General features: G+C 38.4%; 1 protein-coding gene across 1 annotated transcript in view; it reads left to right on the top strand.

The window, feature by feature from the left end:
* The window catches only part of TRHDE (thyrotropin-releasing hormone degrading enzyme), a 214,268-nt gene extending 200,259 nt beyond the window's left edge, over positions 1–14,009 (top strand). The window contains exons 15-18 of the mRNA XM_009887778.1: positions 5,678–5,845; positions 6,387–6,527; positions 11,481–11,562; positions 13,440–14,009. Of these exons, the coding sequence (XP_009886080.1) occupies positions 5,678–5,845; positions 6,387–6,527; positions 11,481–11,562; positions 13,440–13,583 (535 nt within the window). The 3' untranslated portion in view covers positions 13,584–14,009. The remainder of the gene's footprint in view (positions 1–5,677; positions 5,846–6,386; positions 6,528–11,480; positions 11,563–13,439) is intronic.
* Positions 14,010–17,262: the final 3,253 nt, after the last annotated feature.

Raw genomic sequence — 17,262 nt, 5'->3', positions numbered from 1 at the left:
CAAAGAAATGCTTAATTCACCACTCGGTCGTTAAAATCACTGTTGAAGAGCCTGCATGTGTTAGTCGCGTGTTCAGTTATGGGATATCTGCCATAGGAAGGGGAAGGAACAGCAGCAGTAGCCATCACTTGAGGAATGATGTATTCTCCGTTTGCCTCAGTCAGACCCATGCAATTCCTGAAGTTCGGAAGCAGAGGACTGGGGCTGCGGAGACCTGGCATTTGTGCCTAGCTTTGCCACCCTGAGCAGCCACCTCCTCGGATAATATCCCCTGAATTCAATGCCTGACAGGCACCTGAGTGTCAAGCCCATCACAGCTCTGTGCCCTAAATTTTCAAGGGGAAATTCTGCCCTTTCTCTTCAGAGAAAGCGTGCTATGGCAGAGGTTCCTCCCCTCCTCTGTGTGCGCAGTGATGCCAGCAGCATGGCTTCTGGAGTTTGTAATAGAGAATGGGAGTATAAGCTTTGGGACTGCCACCTTAAAAAAAAAAAACCAAACTTTGTGTGGTGCTGTTCCTTACGACACAATCTGTATTACAGATCCGCCAACAAAGTACCAATATGTCATTGTTATTTCTTATCTGAGCCTTGTAACCTATTAAACAAGACTATAAATATAGTCATCAGGAAAAATCGGCTTAAGTTAAATGTTAAATAGTTGCGAAAATAAAGAATAATGTTTCTGATTAATTTTCTTTGTGAAATTGTACCCTAAATGGTATTGAAATTTGTCACTTAATCAAAGAACTGTCTAAACTGTGTGCAATTACTTTTAAAAAAATTAGAACACAATTTGCCCAGAAGATAAATAATTATGGTTCAATTTTATAAGTGTATCTCCAATTGTTAGAACATACTTTAAATAGGAGCAAGTATGTACCAATTAATTATAACTTAGAAGATTATTCTTAGCTCATTGTAGAGCTTTATTATTCATTCTTGAAAAAAAAATCCCTGTAAAGGCACAGCGCGATTTTAATTAATTTTTTTCTAACTGTTTAATTTTTAACTTTTTTCCCAAAGTGCTTAATTTTTAAACATGAGCTTTGCTAGCTACATATTTCATTCTCACCGTCATATTTCTTAAGCAAGAAAAATAAAGTTAAATAAATTGGATCAGTATTCAAATAAAAGACATTTAAAGTGATGCTTTCAAAAGTTAATCTTTATCTTTATTCTTCCGAAGTATCTATCAATCATATTAGCTCTTTAAAAATGAGAGCAGCCTTGAAGGCCCAGATGAGATTTAATATAACAAGGGGATATGTTCTGCAGTGTTACTACCTAAGTGGTACTGAAACAATGGTAATTTTATCCACTTGATTCAGTTAATACAGGGGGCAAACATTCCACATGCTGATCTAGTGCCTTGGAACTGCAATTTTAGAACAACACTTTCCACGAAGCTATAAACTTAAAAAAATTTGTTGAATGGGGATTTTTCACATATTTAGGTAACGATGAAATACGGCCCCATAATGACTGGAGGAGAGAGAAAGCAAAAATACACACAAATGGAGAAAACTCAATTACATCACTCTCTGCTGAGGCAATAGTTAACGAGAAATTACTTTGGGGTATTCACATTTTCATAAACAATTTTCATTTCCAGTCCCCTGTCTACCGTCCTGATTACAAGCCTCTCGCAGGAGTAATTTGTAGCTTTTCATAGCTGTAAGTTTTGTAGTTTCTGAAGCTAAGCCTTTTAAAATCAGTGTTTATTTCGATGTCTTGGTTTGTGGGGGGTGGTTTTTTTCACATTGTCCTAATGACTTAGCTTATAGATAGAGACTTAAAACCTTCCCTGGAGCTAATGGTAGGATGATGTTGAGTAGATCTGCTGTAGCACTGCAAGTATGCTGTCATGGATTTGGTGGCAGTAGAGTTTTCTTAGCAAGAAATGTGGGGACATCTAGGCTATGGGCATGGGATCAGTGCCTCCTTCCTTTCCAGAGCATGCAAAGGATCCTGCGCTTACTGACTGCATTGCTGATAAAATCACTAGTGTTGACACTTAGAACATAAAAGATGGAATAGCTGGGAAAGCCCATTGAATTTATGTCTTTTACTGCAACTTTAAAAAATGTAAACCTCACGAGTGAGGAATGCTGACCTTTCTGGGGTTAGACATCCACTTCTAGGTACCTCTGCTGCTGAAGCACTAGTCAAACAGAGTGACAGTCCTTCCAGCACACAGTTCCTACCTGAATTAATGGGGCAATCAACCCAAACAGAATTACCTTTTCCAAGTGCCTTATGGTTCCTTAGAGTATCTGTTGGCTAAGTTGCATCTCTTGCAGTAAACCAAAGATAATATTTCTGTCAGCAGAGCTCAGAAAGAGCTACGTATGCTTCTAAAAAAAATGATTTAGTGTTTGTGTATCAAGATATAAAGTCCTTCCTTCATTGAAATAAGGCTTGACTGAGTTCGGTTGTTCTTCATCTTCAGGTATCATACGGTAAGACAGATTTCGGGCAACGTATTGTTTCGTCCCATGGTCAGGATGGCATCCTGTAGTCCTTTTGGTTTAGCATATGTTCTTATGGATTCTGTCAGTGTATTAAATCCCAAATTAAAAAAAGACATAAGCTGGTAAGGAAGTTGTGCTTTAAGGACAAATAATCTAGTGTATCAGAAAATCAAGACAATGGTAATATCACTTTCATGTTCTATGCAGTGTATGTGTATATGACTGCATATTTATGTTACTGTAATTGCTGACCCGAAGTTTTGAGAGAGTTGCAGTTATTTATAAAACTTTAAGCCTCATTCTAAGTTAATATAAGACAACACAAGGGCAGCACCTAAGTATCTGCTCCATTAATTTTAGTATGTCTTGATTTCTTGTGTTTAAACATGTAGTCTTAATTTTCTGTAATAGACTGAATTACATGCAGTTTCCTTTGCATGCACTTTTTGAAAGAAAGGTTAAATGGGGGAAAAATAAACTATTGATATTCATTAATGTTTGAAATACTGCAACAAGGGCTTAATTATAGACTTTGAAGTAAGAAGTACAAATTCCATTACAGTGAAACGGAAATTCAGCACCTAGCACACATGGATAATTCTGTAAATGTCAACCAAACTCACAGTTTACTAATGTTAACTCAGTTTTTTGAGAATCAAACCTCAGTAGTATGGAAAGGCTAGTGAAAGCGATAACTTTTTTTCTTTACTGCCCATGTATGTATAAACACTATTTTTTTTAATGGATCTGGTCAGCTTTAAGGATTTTCTGTTTCCTTGGTCTTGACATAGAAGTTGTATAAGGACCACAGAAGCAGCTGCATAGACCAAAAGCCAAAACCTACTGATTCTGGGTAAATCTGAGGAGAGTTACTTTTTTTCAGTGCGAAGCTTTTTAGGTGTTCTGAACATTGAGGGGAAAAAAAAAAAAGAAGGTAATAGTAAGCATCAAGGGGGAGGTACTGTGAAACCTGCATTTTTTGGAGGTCTTACCTGTGTGTCGGTGACATGTAGGAATTGCCTGAGCTATGTCATCATAACCATAGCGATGCTGATTGCCTGGCACAGCTCGGGACAGGCTTGTTCTCACTCAGTGATTTGGTGGTGGGAGGAGAAGAAATGGTAAGATCTGGACCATGCCAGGATCTGCACTGTAGTACCAGTCTACCCTGGCTAGATGGAAGCAGTTCATGGCAGAGATGAGACATTGCACCACTGATTTTGCTTTAGAAGGCAATATTGCTGGTGTGTGCTGCGCATAGTTAAAACTTTCCTATTCCTAGAAACTTTAAAATGGATTAAATTTCTGTTGCCTACCCTTTCGGTTTTGCGTTGGAGAGTTTACTCCTGAATAAACGTCTGGGTTTGTCTGCATCAAATGCAAAATACTTCAGCATTGGTCAAAGCAGCCCTTTGTGGCTCTGTTAGCATGGGACTCTGCTAAGAAATCTCCAAGAAGCAGCACTATCCTGAGCCATGTCAGCTCAGCAGTAGCACAATTCGTGTGACAGTCTGCATCTAAACCTGCAGATACCCCCTCTGAGCTGGTGACTACACTTGCCAGAGAACATGAATAAAGCCTCAACCTCAGGACTTTTTTACTACTCAGAAAAAGCATAACAAAAAAGCAGTAGGCATTAATTCCCCAGCCAGTTCTTCAGCCAATAGGAGGAGGAGTGCATTTTTATTCCCAGTTTTGCCTTAATTTAGCTACATATTCCTTTTGTTCTTTTTCTCAAGAAACCATTATAGTTGTTGGGACCAGCTAACCCCCATAGAGGCAACAACAGTTTGTAACCCTTCACAGTCATCAATATATGGTTTCTTACCTTGCCTACTTCCTTCTGAAGTACTGAAGAGGAACCAAAACTTTGAAATGGTGAAAAGCCACACTGATTTCCTTTTCCAGGGACTCAGACATGGCCAAAGAGATCAGCTGAAGTTTTTTGACAAAAAGAGTCATCACTGAGCCCAACAATAGAAAATTTCAGTGTAAGAAAGTTTTTTTTTTCTGGAGAATGAATAGTAAAAGAACCTTTTGGTTCCTGATGGCGATGGCCCAGTCTATAGTATGAGACTTCGGTGGAAATCTTATAATTAAAGTGTCGCTATAACCTTTTCTTTCTGTGTTGTGTAAGATTTGATATCAAATTTACGGAGGTAATTTCATTCTTTGTCCCACTGTATTACTGCCCAGACACTGACAGTGGCGGTATGTACTTCTGCGTTCTGTAAAGAGGTCTTGCATATGAAGTTCCAGAAGTGTTTCAGCCCAGCTATTAGTAACTAGAGAACTGTGTTTTGGTATAATTTTTACCAACAAAAAGAGGGCATTCTTCCTTGCAAATCAGAATCATATTCCTCTGAGTAACGTCCAGCTTTATCTGCAGGAATACCCTTTAGCTCACAAATGTTTCAGCTTCTGTGCTTGTATAGGAAACATCAGCAGGGTAGGAAATTGAAAGCCCGGCTGAGATCTTTTTAGAAGAAAATGGTACATAGGCACATCCTATGCTCGGTCTGGATTTGGCTTCAAGAAGCTTTCATTTAACTGTAGTCTGAGTTTATATTACTTGAGCAGTAATCACAGTTCGCAACCATCCTATGGCATAGCTGGTTTTGTACTGGTACTAATATGCCAAAAAAAACCCAACAGATCTTCCTAATTTCTTTACTCCTGAAAACACCATTTTTAAGTAGCATTGTCTCAGCACATCGTTCCTTACTTGTATCTTACTCTATGAAGATGGAACACTTCACAGCACAAGCAAAGGAGGAATTTCTGGCTGATCGGCTCCTGTTCTAAAACCTCAGTACTAAGGAAAAGAAGAGGAGATTTGGCTTAGAGCCCAGCAACAGAGCAATAAGATCCTGTGCTAATTTGGAGAGCTTATGTTACCTGTCGTGCAGGTTATGTGGCACATTATGTGTTGATGAACTGGATGACCATAATTTATAGTCTCCTGACAACGTGACAGCGTTATGAAAAGAATGGCAAGTGTGTGTTACCCATTAGAAAATCCATTAGGATGGCTTGGAAGATTCTGATGGCAGTAAAGAGATGCAAATGTTAATTTAAAAAAAAAAAAAAAGATTACTGTTGCACTTTAATTTTGGAGTCTCATAAAGGTAGTGATGTTCCTACTTTGTTTCCAGTATCAGCAGGCTGCTTATTTACCACAATGCTATTACTGATTTCTTTTGTAGAATCCCACTCAATGTGAGAGACATTGTCTACTGTACAGGAGTTTCACTGATGGATGAAGATGTATGGGAGTTCATTTGGATGAAATTTCATTCTACCACAGCAGTGTCTGAGAAAAAAATATTATTAGAAGCCTTAACTTGCAGTGATGACAGAAACTTGCTCAACAGGTACAAAAATATTTTATATCTGTATCTATTACCAATAATCACTTCAACATTTATGGATCATCACTTGAGCTTTGGTCTAAACAAAAGAACTTTGCTTTTGAAGCACAGGCTTACTGTCTGTTTCAACTGTCTTATGTTTTTGCATGAATGCGTATGAAAATTGACACATACTATGTCTTTTCACTTGCAAATTTTCCTATATACATTGGAAATGTTTGAAATCCTATAATAATTTGTGTTATTTTTTTGTTAGCGTATCCTTTATTTAAATGTATTGACCGGTTTGGTCTTACTGACTTCATAAAAATGCACATATAAAGTTCCACTCAGCTTTTACTGAAATTCTTTTACATCAAGATTTTTCTGATTCATGAACATGTCTGATCTTTGGAATCATAGAAATAAACCATTCAACTCACTTGGAGACTTAAATTATTTGGCAGTGATTATTTTTTTTTTCTGAGAGTTTTCTGATATGCTGTTGTTAGACTATGTGTTGGTGAAACTAAATAGGGTTTTTTTCCCTTTTTTCTCCCACTAGGCTTTTGAATTTGTCTCTCAACTCAGAAGTTGTCCTGGATCAGGATGCAATTGATGTGATAATCCATGTAGCTCGAAATCCACATGGAAGGGATCTTGCTTGGAAGTTTTTCAGAGAAAAATGGAAAATATTAAATGCTAGGTAAAGATAAAAAGTCTAAATTTACTTTCATTCTTTTCTTTTGATGTAATTTGTGTAAGTATTGTATATCTATGTATTCGTGTAAGTTCCTGAATGTAGTCCATTCTCTTCTAATCCATAGAGATGTCTCTAAATATAAAATGCATACATATGAGTCATAAATGCATTTATTCATGGATTATCACACACATGCATAGAAACATTTATCTCAGCGATCATCTGTATATATATCTATTACTGTATTGTGTTTGCGCTTATGATAATGAATGCTATCTATATGTCAAGTGCTGCAGTTCTTCTTTTACACAGATAAAAAAGCAGCAGTTCCCAAAGGAATTTTGCTGATTTTAAGTCTGATAGAAAAAAATCTGTTCAAGAACATTATTTCAACTGTGGAAAAAAACACTAAACCCTTTTTGAAACATTTCCATTTTCAAAAGGATGCTAATATAGTGTCGTCCCCTTTCCTTCCACTCTGTGTTTGAGGTGAGTTTCAAGTAATAGAGGAGCAACATTTTGAATTAAAAATAGGAGAACAGGAAAGAGGCAGGGTTGTTCCTTATATCTACTTCTCTTTCTCTTTGAACAAGTGCTACATGCTCCTACTCAGAAGCCCAGTCAACATTTTAAAATCCTTTTTGATGAAGATTTTTGATATTAATTCAATGAATGAGAGAGATTTCTCTAGTTCTGTAGGGACAGCCTGAGGGTCAGAAAGATTTCATGGCAGCTCATCTGAAACTGACAGATTAGAAAGGACCACAACTCAGATGAGGTTCAAGTTCTTAAAGGCAGGTGTCCAAGAACTTCAGACATCCCACACCAGGCCACTGGAGATCTGTTCCATTCTGGACCTGTGAGGAGCCATCTAGTATACAGCAGAATATTTGAAATAGGTATATTTAAGATGCTGTATTTAAGCAACAAAATCCTAGTCCCTGATGAATACACGTGCAAACTTACTGTAGATTTCATGGCATCAAAAGAAGAGTCAAGGAAACTTGGAGACTCTGCAACTTTTCTAAAGATTCAAAAAGTTGTTCGTGCTGTTTTGGATAACACTTTATAGTATATTGGGATTTTAGAAGTTCAGCTGAGAAAACAGGTTTGAGCTGGAATTGGTTTCAGAAGTTTATATTGCAGGAGCATACTTTTTGAAAGCAATTTCCAAAAAGCTGAAGAGTTTAAAAATTAAGAATCCTCTGCTTCTGCTATGATTTTTCCAGGAACTGGACTTTTAGACAGAAAGTGGATGGCAGACCCATTACTATTATGCAACCCAGTGTGGTTAGTTATGCTCTGGATGGCAAATAATTTTTCAGGTTCCTCCAGGGATTTGTACAGAGTTTAGGCATAAATCTGCCAAAATCTGTATCGCTACAAACACCTATGCAGAAGTTGTGTCCTGCCTTAGCAAGTACATTCATCTGACAACCTAGCTAACACCTGGGATTGTAAACATGGACAAGGTTAAGCAGTGTAGACAAAAGGACAAGATTCAGAAAACTATGCCACATGACAATGGGTTTTTTTTGTGTTTTAATTTTAAATAGCTTAACTTCACCTATAATTTGAATTTTATTTATCTCACTTGCTTGGAATGAATCACTGCGATCTGATTTCCTAACAATTGGCAAGGTCTCATCAAAAACCTGTTACTGTCCTTTCTATAAGGAGAAAATAACAGAGAGGCTGTCTCTTTGGCCAGCACTGACTTTATGTTATCTGCATTGTTTGAGCTCCAAACACAAGTCAGAGCCACCAAAAGGATTGCAGCAGTTGTATTTTTCTGAAAGGAACATCCAGTTGAGTTTCTATCAATCTCCAAAAGATTCAGTGCGGTGGAATGAAATAGTTCACGCAAGCTGTACGTATGTGATATATATTGAAAATAACTTTGTTTTGTAATTATAGATTAAAACCTTTTAGGAGAGGCTTTGAGAGGGTAGAATTAGTCTAACACCTGGCCCCTTAATGTTCAGTGAAAACAGTGACGTGATAGAATGCAAAATTAGGCTTCTGCTTTAAGCTTGCCACATTATGCATTTTTAAAATACAAGCTTTATTGTGGAATTATAATTCAAGTATGCCCTGTCCCAAGGCATCATTTTTCCATTATAATTTATTATTTAATTTTATTTAAAATTAAAATACTAAGGTGACAACAAGGTGATATCCAATGGTATTTTCCATTGAATTTATGATAAAAGGTGTTGACGTTTGAGATAGTAATATGAAATAGCTGAGGGAGATTAAATTATACTATAACGCTATTTCCTCTAACTTTAAAACACAGCATGTTGAAGAGTTAGAATGACAACAAAATATTGTTATCCCTTTATATTTTTACTGTATGCTTGTATTCACATTGTCCAGAAGACACTGATAATGTATAAAGTCTTCAAAATCACTCGTATCCCATTTACAAAGGTGACTTCGAAATTGAGGTGCTTAACAAGTCTGTCATAAGAAATCCATGGGAGTAAGACTGCTAAAATTCTGAAAATGATAACTGAAAATACTGTGCTTGAATTCAAGTTACCTGAGTATGCCCTACCTTGGCTCCTGAATCTTTCATTGTGTGTGCATGTGTGTGTCTGCGTGTGAAAATTTAATCCAACAGCTGCGTATAAGAGTTCCTTCTTTCTCGAGCGCTGAAACACTTGTCAGCATTTGGGAATTTGGCAATATTTGGGAAGCCATTTACATCTGTCCAAACTTAATTGGCTGTGCTCCCTCTCAAGTTGAGTCCGCGTGAGCGCGAAGCCTGTACAAATGCGAGGCATTGGAGGTTCACAACCCCAGAAGGAAAGGAGCGGGTGGAGAGCCCGTGACTCTGGGATGTTGCCGGGGTGCTCAGGCATTTAAGGTCCTGGTTCTGCAGTGCTGTTGTCCTTCCTGAGAAGGGTGGGAAGACTGATACTTTCAAGACCAAACACTTTTTTCTATTTATTCTTATGTTTCACACCTGCAAAATACTATTTTGAGATGTGTCTTTTCTAGATTTTTTGCCAGCAGAGCCCATTTAGAAATTGCTGTTAGTGGCTGACTTTTTACCAAGTATGCGTAATGGGCAGTAATCAGCACAGGTATTCATGAGGGTATCATTTTCAGTGGAAAGAATTCTGCTGCTTCTTGTTTGTGCTGTGGCTACAGCACAGACTGCAAGAAAAATAAAATCCCTGCAGCTCTTTTTATGAGGTCGCTTCTGTAAAGTGGATTGGTAACCTTGTCAAAAGACCCCATCAAGAGGAGCTTCCAATTTTCCAAGCAGTCAATTATGAGACTAAGCTGAGACTGTAATAATAAAGGGCTTTGTTAGAAAGCCTAAACATGCTTAAAGGACCATGAAATCCATACTTCCCATAGGAGACATTCGCCTCTGGATGTCTGTATATGTCAGTGTGACTGAAGTTTTGGAAAAAGAGATGTACTTGCTGAAATATCCATGAATAATTCAGTTATTAGTGGTCAGGGAGTAGGATTTTTGCTACCTATATCTGTGTTTCCCCTCACACAAGCTCAAGGTAGCAAGCAACACAGTGTACACCTTCCCTAAAACAGAATCTTCTCAAAGAAAACCCTGTTCTCTTCCCTCACCCTCTTTCTATCCCTCTCCCTGGGGCTACCCCTTTCCCTTTCCCTTTCTCTTTCCTTCTCCCTTTTGAAAGGACTGTGTCTTACAGTACCTAAGCATTTAAGGGTAATTAATTTAGGATTAATAAAAGCAGAACAGAAAGTTGTGACTAGGCTAGTTCATTTCACTTTGAATTTTGAATTCCTCCTCTAAATCAGTGTGTAAAAGTGAGGTATGAACTGAAGTGTTCCCCCAAATGAACTTAATTGCAGTGAAGTCTATTGGTATTACTTACACATGTCCGGCAGTGGAGCTGGATTCCCTGTCTTAAAAACAGTCATGTTCAGATTAGCTGGATATTGCTTTGGATGTATGTGCAGATAAAGATAAGGATAACTATTTGTCAAGTGCCTTTTGCTATGCCAAATGACATCTAACTTGAACAAAAGACTTGCTTTGGTTTCCAGTGGAATTATATTCTTCATGCTAGAGACTTTGAAAAAAAACCAACAAACCTACAAACTATTCCAACATGAAATGCAAAACTTTAGGAGTAGTCAGGTTAATCTTATAAGTGATGTAGATGCTTCATTTGGGGGATTGAAAAATACTTGTGGAAAAGCAAGTGGAATGGCAGGATTTGAATGGCCAGTTTCAAAGCAGCTACCTGCAGAAGGTCATTGCTGATTGCTGCTGAATATCCTGCCCTTTAAATATTCCTTGCCCAAGCTTTCAAATTTTCATTCCAGGTTGGTTCTTTGAAGATGCTACGTTATTGCCCAGGGGATTGTTTTAACAGTATTATTCTCTATCAGTATTATTTATTTTAATTATCAGGTACTGGAACAAGAAAATTTGATTCAGTTCACTTATCGAGAGGCTATTTGTAATGTAGATGAGGTGGTTGAATACAAAATGCAGAGAAGGCTGCAGCACTTCAAAAAGTCTGTTTTAATGGTACAGCTAGAAGGTTTCCTCAGAATACTTATCCATAGTTGCTGCTCCGCTCCTTATTTGGCGCCTGTATTTTGAGCTGCTTGGTGTCATTACATGGAAAGCTGTTTCGTTCAGCGTGAGGTGGTGTGGTTTGGACCTCTCGTCCTCTGGAGCTCTCATCTGTGGCTGCAGTTAAGCCCATTCTGCTTAGTAGCATCCGACTAAAAGTTAACTACAAATAACTCAGCCTGGAAGAAGTTGTCAGTCCAGGTTTTTAGGATGAAACACTGGAATACAAGTGTCCAATTCCAGTGCTATCTCCTTGGATCCTCAGAATCAGTCCCATGTCTTCTCCTTTGCTTACAGAAGACTACTTTCTAATTTTCAGCTGGCCTGGCACTTCCACTAACTCTCTGTGCGTCTTCTTTCTGCCTTTGCAGGTATGGAGAAGCATTATTTATGAATTCAAAGCTTATCAGTGGGGTCACAGAATTCCTGAATACCGAAGAAGAACTAAGAGAGGTAATTTTTAAATTAGTTTTGGCACGTGAGGCTGTATTTATTGTAAGCAGGGTACAGGGCAGGAGCAATAAGATGTTGATTGTCTGGGAACTCTGGTTGCTCAGCTGGAGTCACAGGCCTGTGCTGCAGCTGGGCAGTACGAGGATGAGGAGCAGATTGCAAAGGCACCCGAGTGTGTAGAGGTGGTGTCAGGAGGTGGGCAGTGCAGTCACTTCTCTGTGCTTGGGTGGGTATGTGCGTTTCGGGTTTTTTCTCTTGACTATTGGTTGAGAAACTGAAGATGAGATCTTTCTATCCACGTTATTTTATGCTACAGAGGGCAGCCCGAGAAAACCCCAGTGTTGAAAGTAGTAGCTACCAGTGCCTTCTCTGTTTTTCTTTTGCCTGCAGTACTTCCATGTGAGAAAAGCTGTTCACCCAATATTCTGGCCAAATGACACCACAATAATTTGTTCTAAATGCTAAATACTTCTTATTTAGATTGCAAAGATTTCTCATTTTAACTTCACATCTGCCCTGAATGAGGTAGTGTTGTGGTTGTGTTATGTTCTGCTTGGCAGCTGCTCAACATTACCCCAAATGGATCAAATGATTCTTATGCAGCATAATCACCATTAATTGAACTCTGATTGTGCAATGATATTTTGTGTCCAGCGATTTGTCTGCACTCAAGTCTAGTGGCCTCAGGAACTTAGGGAAGAGCTGCAGCTGGTTTCCTCGAAGCTACCCAGGTGGGAAGGACGGTGCTGGCCAGATTTGAGTATATGCCCTGCACAAGGAAGCCTTCTATACTCTTAATTTCCACCTGCATGATAGTATTGGCAGGCTGCGTGTTTATACTTCCCCTAAAAGAAAGTGGCCTTGTAAACATTTTGGTATAACAAGTACAGAGATCAGGTAAAGTCTGATTTTGATAGCTTCCAGGTCCCTCTTATGCTTTTAACTGTGATGGGAGTGAGACAGTTGCAGCATCAGCCTTTTCAGTTTTGAGGCCATGCACAAAGAGATGTTGGAAGTCAGATTTAAATAAACAACGTGAATTTGGTGTCACCAGGAAACAAAAATTAACTAGTTATGAATAAGCATTGCTAAAACCACCTGAATTTATACAAGTCAACATAACCAGCAACCTACTGTGCAGAATTGCAATTCTCACTTTAAAAGAACAGTAACTCAAAGCACACTAGTGCCACCAGCTATAATAATCCAGGTGATAGTGCTATAATTTGAGTATACACAAGAACAGAGCAGGAGCCTTTTCAGCATGCTGGAAAAAGATCAAAGTTTTCTCATAAGGGAAGGAATCCATTTCAGGCATTCAAAGATCATCAAATGAGTGCCCACTTGCTATTTTGCCATTCTCTTCACACTGTAATCATCCCTTCCTTTTCTAAGCGACTGACCTGTATTATATCATCAAACGGGTCTGCAAATCAAAATGAAATAAATTTGTTGTGAAGCTTGATAAAACCAAAAGGCATCAGGGCTGCCTTCTGCCGATATTTGCATATAAACCTGAATTAGAAGCATTTCCAGTGCTCCCAGTTTGGTTTCTTAGGTGCAAATAAAAGTTCAGAGCAGCCCAGCTGTCTACGTAGTGCAGCAGCTGGGCTGCAGGAGAGAAGGAGGTAATGATACTAATTTGATCGGGCACTGACACGTCAATATCTTCCACTGCAATTTGAAGCAATTGTATCACATCTAATTGACAGTCTGCTGTCTTACTACATTTCCCATTAAGTCTTTCTACACAGGACTACATTTACTTCAACAGTGATCGTGGAGGTTTGTCCTAAATGCCTGACTTGTTTGTGCATGCTGGCAATATTTACTTTCTTTAGTTTCTGCAAACTTAACCTGTTAACTTGTATTTCCAGCTAAAGAACTTTATAAAGAGTTATGAAGAGGGAGCTGCTGCCTCTTTCTCTCGCGCCGTGGAAACAGTGGAAGCCAATGTGCGGTGGCAAAGGCTTTACAAGGAAGAACTATTCCAGTGGCTAAGAAAATCCTTGACACACTAACCTGTCTTTCCAGCCGACCATTTAACATAAAGGTCTGCAAGAGGAAGAGGAGACATTTTAGCAGTGTTCAACATTAAAATCATCAAGACAAGATCAGATTGCAGGGAGAAGTTGTTTTTTTTTCCTTTTTTTTTTTTTTTAAATTGTGTGATTTTATTTTTACACTGGGCTCTTGTGAAATTGTCAAGAAGCTTTTCAGAAGAGAAGATCATGAATGCTTGTGAAATCCAGTCCTTCAGTGTACACAGCCAAACACGATATTAAGTGGTGCATGTAAATGTTGAAGAAAAACAAACAAAAAACCCTTCAAAGACTATTTTGTGCATGCCTGTACCGTCCCTGCCTGTATTCTAGCATGCTTATGTATAACAGCCACATTTTGTATGTGAGTTCCAGTTACATCAAAGATGGGCATTATACAAAGCACAAAGACTATCCACGACAATCAGTGTTGTAATGAACAAAAGGAAAGGAAGGAAAAGGAAATGCAGAAGGCATCCAACTTGGGGCAGTATGAGATGTAAAGTCAGCTTTCCCACTAGCTGCCAATTAGTCTACCACTCAGATTGTCTCTTCATGATTACGAGGATGCCAGCTCATTTCTTGAGTCACCAGTTGTATCTGCCGTCTCCATATTCCCCTATTTCAATAAGCAGCATAGAGAGCAAGGAGAGAGAGAAAGACGGGGCTGGGGGGAGGGAGAAAATGAGAATGAGAGAGAAGGACATCATCTGTGCATTATAATCATATAATTTATTCACCGCTGATCAGTGGAACAGTCTAGTTTTAGCTGTGAAAGTATGCAGTGTTTGAGGGGAGCTTTGCATTGATTGCACAGAATCCATGAACCACCTCTTCTCAGCAATTTTACAAGGCAGTGGTATTCATGGTGGGTCACCCAGCCTGTGCAGTGGTAGCTTATGCAGCTGACAGTGCACAAGTATTGTAAATAAACATAGGATTCAAATGGAAATTAGCAAACAAGGAGAATACTTGTTTGTAGTGATTTATTATGATAGGTCAGATTCTCTATGTGGGCAATACTTTTGCAAGTATGGGATGTACAATTTATTACAACTTAGAAAAGTGAAATATGGAGAAAGAGGGGTGTGTGTGTGTGTGTATTTATTTGTACTGGCTAATACAAAGAACATGGTTTTCTTTCTGTTTCCTTGTATTTCACATAGACTGTTCTAGGTGAGTGATGCTTTTCTTAATCATATGTTTGTTTCTTTTTTCTCAATTTATACTCTGAAAGATCAGTGATACAGTAGAACTGCTACTTGTACAATAACTATCTGGATAAAACTGATGGGGGGCAAATACTCTCCCATATTTGCACCATGGAGAAAAAAAACAAAAACAAAAACAAAACCCTGAAACTACAGAGAGTTTTCAGGAGACAGATTGCAGCAGCCACAGAGGGGGAATGTGGACATACGACAGTATTTCTTTATCACATCCCAGCTTATCACAACCACCCAACCACATCATGGCCGTGTACATTGGGAACATGAGGTCAGCCAAATAGAGAACAGCCATTTTATCTGTTTGTTTCTTTCACAAGGTGTGGAAGTTACCAATGTGCTTTGCAGTTGCAGTTGCTTGTCCCCAGTAAGTTGTGAATTGAAACGTTAGTGTGAAAAGAACCAAATCCAAGCATCTTCAGATGTCAGAGTTGTGGGGAGATGGTATTTGTTTTCTGGGTTCTCATTCCCATGGTACTCTGCTCCTCAAGAACTGGTGACACATCCCTTAACTAAGCTGTCGTACCCATCTCAAGCCTGTCATTTTGTGTCTCTTACTGTGCAGAGGGTGCCATTTGAGGACTGGGTGCATGAAATCCTTGTATGGGGATTTGCTCCACTGTTTGGTGCTGTGTAGCACCACATGTTAGCTCGACCACATATAACCAGAAGAGGGAATCCTGTACTCTTGTACTGTTAACTCTTTGCCTTATAGTAAGCCCTAAACCTTTGTGCTATTAGTGAACCCAATGCCCAGAGACATTATCATGTCCGAGTTGAGTGAAATCCTCCTCCTCTTATGTATTTTACCTACCTCACAGGGGTGTTGTGAGGCTTGACTAATGTTAGCAAAGCACTTGAATATCCTCTGATGAAAGGCATTTAGAAGTGCAAAGTATTATTTTATGTGGTTGACCAAATTCAACCTCAATGCCAGTATGTAGCGTCACGTTTTTAATTTCCGCTGAACTAAATCATATGCAGATTTGTTATAATAAAAAGGCAAGCCAAATATTCTTTAATATAACCTCTACCCTGTAACGAAGCCCAAAATAGTGATATCCAAAGAGTGTGCAGAAAACCAAGCCCTCAAATGTGAATTGCTTTGAGGATTTTAGAGAAAAGAAGTGTGCGTAATCGTCTGTCCCTTTGCAATTTTATTCAAGATTGTCTTTGATGGCTTTTCTTTTTCAGCACCACAGATTAAACCACATACCTCCAGGATGCTCATAGAAGTTTCTGGTCTTTCCACTGACAAAGGGCAGGCTAACAATATGTTCCAAAGTTGAAAGTTTATTTCAGCCCATGTATTCTGCACAGTGCACAGAAATTTACGCTGTTGCTCATTTGAATTTATGTTCTTGCACATTTAGCTCGTGTTGGATGTATATTGATATTTTAGTGGCCTTGAGCAACTGGTCTACCACAGATACCAAGCCCTAGATGTATCTATTATACATACCTAATGATGTATTGCTAATAATTATTGTATTCTAGTAATGTTCATACTATTTCTATAGCTAAGGTAGAGCTCGCCTTTCCATTATAATTCCCTATTCTTTTATTTTTTTATAGTTTGTATTTTGCTGTTTCACACTGAATCAGGATTAAATTTAAATGGATTAAATCCAACAAAGCTATAGCTGTTTTCTGCAATATTGAAACCCCTCCATTTAATTATATGTCTTTTGAAACTTTTTTTAATAAGAACCTCCACACAGATGTGTGTTAAAGAATAGTTGATACCTCATGGAAAACTCTAATACAGTCTGCTTAGAAAAATCTATTTATCTTACTGATTTTCTTTCTCCTTTACCAGTCCTTTTCTTCCTTTGTCCTTATCTAAAGATTGGCCCCATTTTTATAATTTGGATTGTGATTAGGAAGCCAAATACCCCAAACTTTTTGGCATTTTCAAATCCAGGAGTTAATTTTGTCCTTCCTTGTGAGAGGACATGCTGCAAAATGTGGATCCAGTGTGGATGTGGACCTCACCCAAGCCCTGGGGGTCATTTTATAGAGATTTGATGGGGCCTGTATCTCTAATCAGCCTTTGTATGACTCAGGATCCTTTGCAGTTATTAGTTGTTATGGCTTACTACAGCATATAGGAAGACAGATGAATATACATGATGTTGTGCCAGCATTACAATATACCTATTGTAAAAATACCTATTGTATTTTTGTAACATTGTCCACTACAAAAATCTCAGCCTGTTACTTTGTAGCTGGTAGAGTTATACATGTGTCCACTGCTAATAGCTGTTAAAATTATAGTAGGTACTAATTTTGACTAGGGCAGAACAATGTGAAAACATTTTTCTGAAATGAAACATCACTTCTGCTATAACTGGGAGTACTTGGACATTGATTTTGATGAAAAAAACTTCATATGTCCTTATGTACATCCAAATCTGTGACCTTTGATGATC

The sequence above is a fragment of the Charadrius vociferus genome, unplaced genomic scaffold (assembly GCF_000708025.1).
Source record: "Charadrius vociferus isolate BGI_N301 unplaced genomic scaffold, ASM70802v2 scaffold125, whole genome shotgun sequence".
NCBI lineage: Eukaryota > Metazoa > Chordata > Aves > Charadriiformes > Charadriidae > Charadrius > Charadrius vociferus.
The sequence above is the reverse complement of the archived record's forward strand: the minus strand, read 5'-3'. Positions and strand labels throughout refer to the sequence as shown.